This window comes from Mus caroli, chromosome 7 (assembly GCF_900094665.2).
Source record: "Mus caroli chromosome 7, CAROLI_EIJ_v1.1, whole genome shotgun sequence".
NCBI classification, from domain to species: domain Eukaryota; kingdom Metazoa; phylum Chordata; class Mammalia; order Rodentia; family Muridae; genus Mus; species Mus caroli.
Genome location: NC_034576.1, coordinates 93,520,996 through 93,533,501, shown reverse-complemented (window position 1 = coordinate 93,533,501; position 12,506 = coordinate 93,520,996). Strand labels below are relative to the sequence as shown.

The window sequence follows — 12,506 nt, the reverse complement described above, 5'->3', positions numbered from 1 at the left end:
TTAAAAAGGGTTATACTGTGGGGACACACTACCTTGTGTGACAACCTACAGCCTCACAACAAGATTTTTTTTCTTTTGTCAGGAGGTTGCAAGGGAAGAGTGTACAAAAGGACAATGAGATAAGTGGGATTGGGGTGCATGGTATGAAATTCACAATCAATAAAAGTTCAATAAAAAGGAGAATGCATGGAGGTCCCTGTGCTCACAAATAATCACACGGGGTTATCCTCAAAGAGATAAATGGTCTCCGTAAAGGCACCACTTCAGTTTACAGTGGGTCATTCCCACAATGAGAAATACAAAAACCAAACTGTGGAAGTAGCTAAGCTCCAGGCTCATGTAGCAGTGCCACTGCCTAACTCAAGCCTTCATTAGACTCCCCTCCCCACTGGGCCTGAGAAGGACAGCAGAGTGGGCTGCAGAGTTGGAGGGCTCTGAATTCTGGTCTGTTCAGGAAGGCCAGCCCTAAACACATTGGGCTCAGTACCACAAGAAGTGGCTTCAGAGTCCACCTACCTGGCTCTGCCAAGATGTGTCCAACTGACAACTTTTTAATGGTCCTCCTGAAAGGGTTCAAGCAATACATTACTGAATTCCAGATTGCAAAATAATTGACAGGGATTTTATTGCCCTTTTCTGGGCTCTTTTTGCATTAGCTCCTATGTGCTTCCAGTTACCAAAACAAGTGGTTCCTTGTTTAGGAAAGCAAGGGTTGAATTTTATAGTCACTTATGAAGTTGCAGAGCTATTGGTCTTAATAATTTGTTTCTGAATCCTGACAAACATCTCAATAACTGTAAAATGCTTTACCCTAGAGGTCTAAGAAGAACCTATGCTTATTTCGCTCTATCAGTTACAGTGGGGACTATTTGGATAAGAGGACAAAACTCCTACTCTCCACTTCAGTTTACAGAAATTTTTTCTTACCTTCTCCAAGAGTCAAGCCCCACACATTGGGCAGCCATTGTAGGGGTCTCTGTGATCATCGGTAATGATCCAAGCAAGCAGTTCAACATGACTCAGTAGCTGCTGTTTGTTCAAACCTTGAGTCTGACCTTGTGTGGTTTATTTTAGGCATATTTAAGCACAGCACAATTTGGTAAAAGTTTCCTAGTGGTAATTCAATTCCATATGCACAACAAAGCTTAAGGCATCACTACATCAAAACTTGGTAAAGTACATGTGACATCTTTCATAAAGATAGTTCTAAGAGATTGGCTGAGAAAAGAAAGCTCATGATACAGGCCTGGGGGAGGATTCAGTATGGCCTTGGCCACACAAATAGCACAAAGGTTACCAGGCTGTTAATCATGTCCACTCCAGGCTTCTGGATGGAAAACAGGTTAAACACCTCTCCCTTTGAAAAGCCAACTTCATGTGCTTAACATTATCTCACCAGTTCTCAACTTATGGGTCATGACCCTTTTGGCAAACCTTTATCTCCAAAAATATTTACAATTCATAACAGGAGCAAAATTACAGTTATTAAGTAGCAATGAAAATAATTTAATGTTGGGGGGGTCACCACAGCCTGAGGAACTGAATTAAAGGGTCACAGCATTGGGAAAGTTGAGAACCACTACCCCTGTGTTATCTATGAATGTAAGGACATCTATGTCTCATAGAGAAAAACGTCCCTCTTCTCTCTACCCTGAATCCATATCCTAGGCATGCTCTTAATTACATAAATTGTCTTTGCTTACAATTTAAATATCATACATCTGTATGTCTTACATTAAAAACCAGATGTGTAATGATTCAATCACTGCTCTCAAGAAGGACAAAAATCTAAACAAAATAATTCATAACAAATGAAATCTGCTAAAACATTCCTCAACTGTATATTTATCTTCATTCTGATGAGAAAAGGTGTGGAATGAAACCCCACAGGTCATTCTTGTATATGTTATATTAGAAACTGGTAACACTGGAAATACAGCAAGGTTGGCCTTTCTTCATTTCCTCTGCTATTTGGAAGCTGAGTCACCACACCATAGTTATCTACTTCAAACTGACTTTTCTAGGGCTAGAGAAATGGTTCAAAGTTTATAGCACCTGTTCCTCAGACATGAGGACCATAGTTGGAATCCCAACACCCACATAACAAGCTAAGCATGACCCCATGCATGCCTATTACACCAGCACCGACTGGGGCAGAGACAAAAGGAACAGTGGGTCCTATGTCTACCAGGCTTGCCAAAACCCACAAAGTTCAATTTAGTGAGACCCTGGTGAGTAAGACAGAATAATAGAGGAAGACACCTGATGCCCTCCTTGGGTGTCAATGCATAAGCACAGGCAAGTACGCACAAGTGTACACACACACAAGCATGTATGCATGCATATTTTCTACAATTGAAAATGGCCTGTTATGCCTCAGCCCAAAGGTGAAGTTGAATTAGTCGTGGAAAGTAGCAAAGTTCTAGAGGCAAATAGCATATAATGAAAAGTATATACTGGATCAAATCTAGCTTCACTACTGACCACAGAATGGCTCTGAGTACGCTACTTCACAGAAATGAGGAGTGAAACTCACATGCCTCATTAAACAGGATAGAGAGATCAAAACAGTCCCCAACTCTTAGGAAGTCTGTTAGCTGCTGTCAGTCTATTTGAGATGCTGAAAGAAATGTTACCAGCAGGTTTGTAAGCAGCAGGATGTTCTCACAGGGTGAAGGATGAAAAGTCCAAGATCAAGGATTTTGTGTCAACATGGCACAAGCTACAGTCATCCTAAAGAGACTCAACTGAGAAGATGCCTCCATAAGAGGCAGTGTATACCAACTCTAGGGTATCTTCTTAGTGATTGATAGGGGGTGCAGATCGTTGTGGATGATACCATCCCTGTGCTGGTAGTCCTGGGCGTTGTAAGGTAGCAGATTGAACAAGCCAAAATGAGCAAGCCAGTAAACGGCATTCCTCCATGGCCTCTGCATGAGCTCCTCTAGCCAGGTTCCTACCCTGTTTGAGTTCCTGTCCTGACTTCCTTTAAGGATGAACAGTGATACACAAGGATAAGCCAAATAAACTCTTCCCACAAATGCTTTGGTCGTGGTGTTTAATCACAGCAATTATAACCCTTAGGTAGGTGTCTAGGGAAGGCCTGTCTTCTGTATCAAAAGTGGCTCCTTTTTATTGTGTTATCTCATGGGGATGGAGCAAACAAGGTACACAACTCATTTGATTCCTCTTAGCCCTCAGAGTAAAACTGTCTGATGCTCAGAATAAAGTTGTCTTTATGATACTTTACTCTGCCTTATTGATCAACTCCATTCTCCCAGGTCCCATCCCCTCTAGAGTGGTAAGCACATGTGTGTGCATATAGTCCCTGAGCAGTGCGCCAGAAAAGCCATCAAAGCAGTACCAGGCCCCTCCTTCCCGCGCCCAGCTCACAGCTGCCAAAATAAAGTGTCCCACAGGAGCTGTCCAAAATGGCAGCATCAGGACATCTTCTCAGTCTGCAGCTGTCATGGGCGCTACAGGAGCTGTCCACGGTGTCAAACCGCCATTCCTGCAACTGCAGGAGCAGTCCCAGAGGAGCTCTCTACAGTCCAGAGGAGCTGTCTACAGTCCAGAGGAGCTGTGCAGAGACACTGCCTCCTCTCCACTCACCCACCTCACACCCCAGCAGTTCCACAGAGATGGCAACTGAAGTTGGGAAGGACTTCCCACCCTAACCCACCCATGAGCCTGATGCAGGCAGGGAAAAGAGGGTGAAAAAGAGACACCAATCCCTGAGCTTCCCACAAAACCCCACCAATCCCTGAGCAGGAAGCCCACCAATACCTGAACAGAAAACTCCACCAATTCCTGGGCTTCTACCACTTGAAATCCTACCAATTCTCATTCTGAAAATCTCTGCCCTGAAAAGCTCCACTCCTCAGGAATCCTATACAAGCGCTGCCCCTTTGTCCAGTTCCTTGCTGTCTGCTCCTGGGGACAGAAAGCAGCCATCCCTGGATTTGTCCCTCCATGCTCTGAACCCTCCAATCTCTTTCATGAGATTTTCTGCTTGGTGTGACTGGTTGGAAGAAGCCAAGAAAAAGAGGAGGAGGAGGAGGAGGGAGAAGAAGAAGAAGAAGAAGAAGAAGAAGAAGAAGAAGAAGAAGAAGAAGAAGAAGAAGAAGAAGAAGAAGAAGAAGAAGAAGAAGAAGGAAGNGAAGAAGAAGAAGGAAGAAGAAGAAGAAGAAGAAGAAGAAGAAGAAGAAGAAGAAGAAGAAGAAGAAGAAGAAGAAGAAGAAGAAGAAGAAGGAAGAAGAAGAAGAAGGAAGAAGAAGAAGAAGGAAGAAGAAGAAGAAGAAGAAGAAGAAGAAGAAGAAGAAGAAGAAGAAGAAGAAGAAGAAGAAGAAGCAATAATGAAGAGAGGAAGAAAAGATGCAAAGAGGAGGGGTGGGGTTGAGACTCCTGAGTTCCTCAGCTCAGCTGGGGATACCCTCCCCTAGGAGCTGCCATGCCTCTGCTGAGGAAGCCACCTCAAAGCTGTAAGGTTCCTCAGCTCCCCTGTCTCGAGACACCCTTCCCTTGGGACACTGTCCCACCTCAGAGCTGTGTGGTTCCTCGGCTTCCAAGTCCCAGGATACCCTTCCGAGCAGAAACATTTACAGTGGACACACATGGGAGGCCTCTCTTAAACTAAAACTAATCAAGTTTCTGGAGTAGGTATGTTTATATTAAAGTAGATTTTATAACAAAGAGTATTAACGAGGGACAAGGAAGATATTTCATCATGCATCCCTTACTCATATAATAGCAGAGCTTGAACATATATGACAATCTGAAAAGAAAATTTTCTTATAACAGTTGGAGAGTTCAATAACATGGTACTTAATAGAAAAGTTGGTACAAATGAGGAAGGATGAAGAACACTCAAGCAATACTGTCCTCTGGGCAGAGTGGCATTTGCCTATATTCCAGATGTTCCAGAAGTTGAGAGAGGAAAATCATCTATATTACATATGGGCAACACAGACCCCACCTCTACAAGCACAAAGCCAGCAAAGAAGCATAATCCCCCAGTTCGTCTTAGCTGTTGCTTTCAGGAACTTTTGACACAACAGACGAGTATATATTCTTTTCATGCACACATGAAAAACCCATTTGGACCAGAATTCAAATTCTACCAAGTATGTTCTCCAACCACAAGAGAACTGAATCAGAGATTTAAAAAGAGATTAGGAAACTAAGACACTTCTAGATAGACCAAAGGTCAAGAAACGTAAGAGAAATTACAAGACTTTTGAACTAAATGGAAATAATTTTTTTAATTTTAAATTAAATTTCAAAATCTGTGGGAACAAAGAGGTCCTCCTGAGTGAGGTAACACAATCACAAAGGAACTCACACAATATGTACTCACTGATAAGTGGATATTAGCCCAAAACTTAGGATACCCAAGATATAAGATACAATTTGCTAAACGCATGAAACTCAAGAATAACGAAGACCAAAGTGTGGACACTGTGCCCCTTCTTAGAATTGGGAACAAAACACCCAGGGAAGGAGTTACAGAGACAAAGTTTGGAGCTGTGACGAAAGGATGGACCATCTAGAGACTGCCATATCCAGGGATCCATCCCATAATCAGCTTCTAAACGCTGACTCCATTGCTTGTACATCGTGGTGCGCACTAGGCTCCGCACCACGATGTACAACGTCCACAAGCAGACGCCAGGGCCAACAAAATGGGAATGGGTGGGTAGGGAAGTGGGGGGGAGGGTATGGGGGACTTTTGGGATAGCATTGGAAATGTAATTGAGGAAAATACATAATAAAAAAATTTAAAAAAAAACAAAATAAATAAATAAAAATATTGCCAAGTTAAAAAAAAAAAGGGGGGGGGAATTTCTGACAAAAAACACACAAACTGAAGAGTAAAATGGTCTCACACCAATGACCCCAGGGGAAAAAAGAAAACACATAGGAATAAGCAGCAGAGAAGAAAAATTCAAGTTGAAAACATAAAATCCAACATCAAAAAAAAGTGTAACAAACAAAAAATTATTTATGATCACACTAGCCAGACTGATCAGGCTTCAAAGATTCAATAAAATACTATCAAGAGAAGACATATGAGGTCGCTGCAGGATACACAGATATTAAAAACATAAGGAAATATTTATCAACAGTTTAATCCAATAAGCTTGAAAATTTGGACCAAATGGATATTTCAATTGTCCTGAGAAAAGTTTCAAAGTTCAATCTAAAAGGTATATATACACTTAGAACAGCGAAATATCTATTATAGATGCTGAATTTATATTACAATTCTCTCAATCAGGAAAACTCAGGGTTTAGAAGTCTCCCGTGATGATTCTACCAAACATTCAGCAAATGACATCACAATGATACAAACGCTCCCAAAAGTGAACAGTTGCTAAATTACACTTAATAATAAGTCGGCGCTACCCTAATGCCAGCACCGGACAAGAAAAGTGTAAAAAAGGACTGGGGAAAAACAAACAAACACCCCACTCACTGGTTAAGAGCAATTGCTGCTCCTGCAGAGGACCGGGGTTTGGTTCCACAGGAATCGGAGTAAAGTCTTAAACACACACACACACACACACACACACACACACACACACACACACACACACACACAAACTAAGATTGACTTGATGCCTCTCGGGTCAGGAGTCTTTCGGGACGGGATCTACTCATTCTTCTTCTGATAAATTCCAGGCCTCTCCGTTTGGTAAACGTCTTTATAGTCTACTCACAATTTTACAAAATAACCAGGTAAAGAATTTTGTCCTTTCCTGTTTTACAGATGCAGATGAAAACTGAGACGGAAACTCACAACATTGGTTCCCAGTGTTGCTGATTTAAACCCTAAGCCCCCGGCTGTTTTGTTTGGAATTCACACTGTACGTAGACCAGGCTGGCCTGGAATTCACAGAAATGCCCCTGCCTCAGGCTACTGAATTCTGGGATTAAGTAGTACGTTATCACGTGCGGCTCCCTTACTTTTGAACCGTTAGTTTTTCACTACATTCCGATAACCCTGTTTCACATAAGCAGTGTTCTAGAGGACATGGGGAATGCTAAGGAAAACAAAACAAAAAACAAGCACTCGCTCTGGAGTTGCTCACGTTCTGCTGGAAGTCACCCACAGCATAACATGGCACAAAGATCCAAGAGCATGATGGAGCAAAAAGTCAATCTCAGGCTAACTTCACTGCCAAAGCTGCCTTCACAAGCTCGTAGCCTAGCGGCTGTCATACAGCCTGCGCCAGGATCGGGGACTCGGAAGTCCGGCTGCGTGCCCAGGCGGGGTGGTGTGGAGCCCAGTCACCGCCACACGGCTGTTTCTGCAGGCTGTACCCGGGATGGGCTAGCGGACCCGCCAGTCCCCACCGCGAGTCCGGTTTAGCCTCTCCTGGACCGGAAGCCCGTGGACAGGAAACAGAGGCGGAGACAGAGTCACGTGTGAGCCAAAGATGGAGCTCAGACGACCCTAGCGAAGGTTGCGGTAGACTCGGCGCGGGAGGACCTGGGCAAGCACGGGTGGCTGGGGAGGCAGCCATTAGCTGCAGTCATTCTGCCGAATGGTGAGTAGCTGTGCCAGTGTCGCGCTGGGAGAGGCGCGGGGTGGCCACGAGGGTGGGGGACGCTATGTGTGCTGACCCGGTCTTCACTTTCCACCCGCGAGGGGAAAACCTGGCTGAATTGAGTTGAAGAATGACTGCCAATTTACAAATTGCTAAGTTTAATTTTCCGATACTCGGTTTTTATACAGAAACTTTCAGAGATCTTTGTAGTATTTCAAGGTGTCTTTGTCTTTGATGGGGATTTATTAACTGAGAAATAATACCAGGAAGAAGAAACAGGACTTGAATCCTGGGATCCTGACTTAAACCTGTAAATCTGTATTTTACTTTAGAGGTTAATTTTTAAGTCAAGGTTTATGGGAGTTTGCACATGCAGCATTTTCCAAATCATTGCTATATATACAACAGGTACCCCAAGATTTGGTAAGACACTGTTCCAGTGCTGTCACAGCTAAGTACGAATGGTGACCCAAGACAGGCTGATTTATTATCAGGTTATTTCAGAGTTTTGGTTTATTGCTGCTACTGTTTTATCTTTTGAAGTAGGGTCTTGGAGTACATCCAGGAACTCACAACCCTCCTGCCTCAGCTTCCCAATAGTACAGGTATCACCACAGGTTGCAGACTTTTTTTTTTCCTGTCACCAGGAAGTATGTTTTTAAAGAGCCGAATCTAGTAAAAAACGAATCCACCATTCTACTCTGATACTCATCCTGTGTGTGCCGTGCCTGCATAGGCCAGAAAAGGGCATCAGGTCACCCTCGGCCTGAAGTTACAGCTGTGCATGAGCTTTGATGTGGGTGCTAGGGCTCGAACCTGCGTCCTCTGGAACAGCATGTGCTCATAACTCTCGAGCCCCAGATTTTATATTTCATCATGTGTCCACATGCCTGCAATGCCTATGAAGGGTGAAGAGGATTCCAGTTCCCTGGAACAAGTTACAGGCAGTTGAGAAAACCTATTTTATGAGCTGGAGACCGAACCCTTGTTCTTTGCAATAGTGTTCACTCTCAACTACTGAGCCCTTTTTAACCCTTGACACCTAATCGTCTTTACAACGTGGTTATTACACTTGAAATACAATTTATAGTTCCACCAGCAGATGTCACAGCTTTCCTGAATGCTTCCAAGTGAAACTTTAATTACCTGTGTACCTAACGACATCGCTATGTTATCTTAGTTTCCACCTCATGTTTTTGTCATTTACTGGCTATTGGCTTTTTCTCATGATGTGAGGCTCTGTTGCATCACCCCTCCACCCCACTTGTCTAGCACAAATTCTTTGGGTTTTGTTTTCCTGTAATAAGTTTTCATGTAGCTCTGCTGGCCTCAAATTCCAGTATTATCAAGGACAGCCCTGAGCTGATCCTGCTGGGCCCACCACCCAACTGTTGGCAGCAACAATCATGTCACCATGTCTGAATTAAGTCAATTCTTATCTGTTTCATGCATGTAGTAATTGCTTAGAAAATCAAGATTGTGGAGTACATCTTAGAAACTTATGTGCTGCTTTTCTTGTTCAGGTTTCTGGTCTGCTGTATTGGGAGAGGGAAATCTTATATGCTCTATCTATATACATTGACCTTTCAGATTATAAATTAATCTACATCTCTTACATAATTATGCATCTTAAGACTTTTTCTAGATATACTTTTTAAATGGGATTGTTTTATGTTTTGTAGGTCCAAGATGGAAGGTCATAAACCAAGTACTAGCAAAGATGATTTAATACCTAATATCATATCCAGAAAAATTAAACAGCTTCCAGAATCAGACAGGTAAGATTCCTTAGTATTAAAATGTCTTTACCTAAAAATGTTTCAAAAGATTATCTTAAATTTGAAGGATTATGCATACCCAAAGGAAACTGAGCTGTCTTTTTGCTTTGATGAAAAAAACAAAAATAAAAAACCCTGAAGCCCAGAGACACTAACCATTTTGTGCATTGTATAACACATTGTGGAAATTTGAAACTAGAACTTTGGAAATATTTAATTGATGAACCTACCTTTCCATTCAGCTTTTGGGGTGAAAAAAACTGTATGGATCCATTTATAAATAACTTAAAAGACCTTTTCAAGTTAACCCTATCTCTTATCTTCTCAGTGTATTTCTATATGTTTACCTTTATTAAGAGTACCATGGCCTGGCAGGGGTGGCACACGCCTTTAATCCCAGCACTTGGGAGGCAGAGGCAGGCAGATTCCTGAGTTCGAGGCCAGCCTGGTCTACAGAGTGAGTTCTAGGACAGCCAGGACTACACAGAGAAACCCTGTCTCGAAAAAGCCAAAGAAAAAGAAAAAAAAAAAAAGGAAAAAAAAAGAGTACCATGGAATATCTTGCTAGACGGATGACAGAAATGGATGTTTAAAGATTTTTAAGATGAAAAAGATAGTTTAAGGAGCATGCTGATATTACAGAATATTCTTTTAACTCCTTTTCCATCAGAAAGCCTGAGTGGCTACAGTTACAATGAGCTCAGGTTGATCTGTGTCTATGCACGTGTGCTGAGGTCAGAGAGCAACTGTCAGGAGTGTCTCTTCTCCCTTTCTGTGTGGGTCCTAGGTATGCAACTCAAAGGCTGTCTGTCAGATTGATTCCACTCAGTCATGAGTGGGTCATGACCTCTAAGAGGAGAAGAACAGAAACAGGATCAAAGAAGTGACAAAGCAAGGATCTGTCATACTTGAGGAAAACAGTGTTACTGAAACACAGGAGGTGCCTATATTAGGGTTTCAAGCAGGAAAAAACAGATCCAACTAACTTTACTGTCTATTGCAGCCAGTTTGGGTAATAGATTTAAAGTAGGTAAGAGGCACTAGTGAAGTGGGATAGAAGACAGAAACATTAGAGACAGAAGATGTGAAACATACTGTGGCGATTGATGCATCTTCTAGTGTGAACTCACACCAATTCCACTTTTGGTTGGCACTTGCCGTCTTACAACAGAGAACCTAATCTGTAACTGGGCAGAAGTTACCACCACCCCTACATAGACACCCCCATTTAGTTGTTTCCTGAGATACAGGCAGAGTACATACACAAGGTACGGGAAGCTGTAATGACTAATGTAAGAAACTGAGAAGAGAGCAGGCTCCCAGTGGGATCTTCACCAAATCAGCAAGGAGCACTGGGAACTGAGCTGGAACTCCACTTTAAGACTTTGCTTGTGAACAATCAAAATGTTTCATTTTACAACCACAGCAAATTACAGTTTAGTTGGGAGACAACCAAGTGTTCTTTTCAAGTTTCAGCTCCACTATTTCTGAGCATGGATAAAATAGGGGTGAGTCCTATTTCATGGCTTTTAAATATTTGTAAAAGTGCTCAAGTTCCCCTGTAAAATTCAGGCTTCTCACATTGGGGCTGTAGTTCTTTAATAGTTTTCTAACTTCCTGAGCTGTCTTTAGACTTCTGAAAACCTCAACTTCAGTCTCATGTAGCCAATGATGAGAACCTCCAAAGCAGAATGCAGCTTTCCTTGCGTCTTTAGCAAGAAGTCAACTTTACATAACTGGTTCTCATGAATGAAGTGAAATGCAAGCATGATGCTTCAGTAGTGATGACCTAGAAAAGCTTTAAATTTAAAATAAGCAAAAAAATACAGAACCTAGTGGAGGTGAAGAAATGGGAAACATGAAATAGTAAACCATACTGCAGCTCATAAAACAAGTAGTGAAAACCAGACTGAGTTGTAAGCTCAAGAGCTTATTCAAACTGTACTATATAGTTTTAGGTAAACACATAGAATATATGTTTTGGCTTAAAATTCATTTATCTCAAATTGCCAGTTAAATTTTCATCAGTGAGCTACTAAAAACTACCTAGTATATCTCACTGTAATATTAGTACCCAGACTCCTAATCTAGATATTAATACTTGAGGGATGAGCACAAGAAAACACACTTACTACTCAAAATAGTTGGATATACATCTGAAGTTGTTTATAGATACAATGGGTTTAAGTCAGTAATTGATAAATAGCACTACCTTAGAATGTGTTGTTTTTTGATCATGAGAGCTCAAAAGAGCCAAGCATCTTCCTCTTCAGAAATGTTGCCTGTTATCTAATTTGGGGCAAAGTTCTGAACAGTTCTTTACTTTAAATATCATAAAATACATATATAGTTAGTGTCATGGTCTCCTTATTACCCAAATTCAAAAGCCTTTTTTGAATAGAAATGTGGTGTGAAGCTATAATTTGTCTTTGGTTTTATGATCCTGTAAGGGGTTAGTTTGTCTGATTCTTCCCAGGGTGCTGATAAGTTCTACCGGAATTAGAGAACTTACACGTCATCACTTCCCTCATCCTCAGGAACCTGCTTGAATATGGATCAGCATATATTGGACTTAATGCTGCTTTTGGGGGCCTAATAGCAAACAGTCTATTTCGGCGAATCTTGAACGTGACACAAGCTCGATTAGCTTCTAGCTTACCAATGGCTGTGATCCCATTTTTGACAGCAAACCTGTCCTACCAAAGTCTTGTAAGTTTACCTTTGAGTACAGGTATGTTTTATCTCATTATCACCCAAGTTTGCACTAGTGTATACTAACCATCGTGTAACTCAAAATTGAAAATATTAGAACCAAAGATTACCGAATTAGTATCTGTGGGCTATAATGATGTACTGAGAATCTTCTGCAACAACTGATTCACATTAGGTCTGCCAACCAACCAGAATACATATTACACAGCAGTCCCATAGTGCTGCCTTTGTTTCTTGTTAATTTGCACATTATATGGAAGTATTATTTTTTAATCTTTTATAATATATATTTGCGTATATGAGTGTTTTGTCTGAATGTACATTTACAGACCAAGTAGTGGCACTGGTTCCCATGGACTATAGATACAGATGATAGTGAGCTGCCACATGGGTGCTGGGAATTGAGCTCCAAGCACATGTACAAGAACAGTCATTGCTTTTTTTTTTTTTTTTTTTTTTTTTTTTT

The 12,506-nt window shown here is 41.6% G+C and overlaps 1 protein-coding gene across 1 annotated transcript in view; it reads left to right on the top strand.

Moving 5' to 3' along the window:
* Nucleotides 1-7,332: 7,332 nt before the first annotated feature.
* Nucleotides 7,333-12,506, top strand: part of Tmem126a (transmembrane protein 126A) — a 6,766-nt gene continuing 1,592 nt past the window's right edge. The window contains exons 1-3 of the mRNA XM_021167970.2: nt 7,333-7,550; nt 9,233-9,328; nt 11,866-12,059. Coding sequence (XP_021023629.1) covers nt 9,240-9,328; nt 11,866-12,059 — 283 coding nt within the window. The 5' untranslated portion in view covers nt 7,333-7,550; nt 9,233-9,239. The remainder of the gene's footprint in view (nt 7,551-9,232; nt 9,329-11,865; nt 12,060-12,506) is intronic.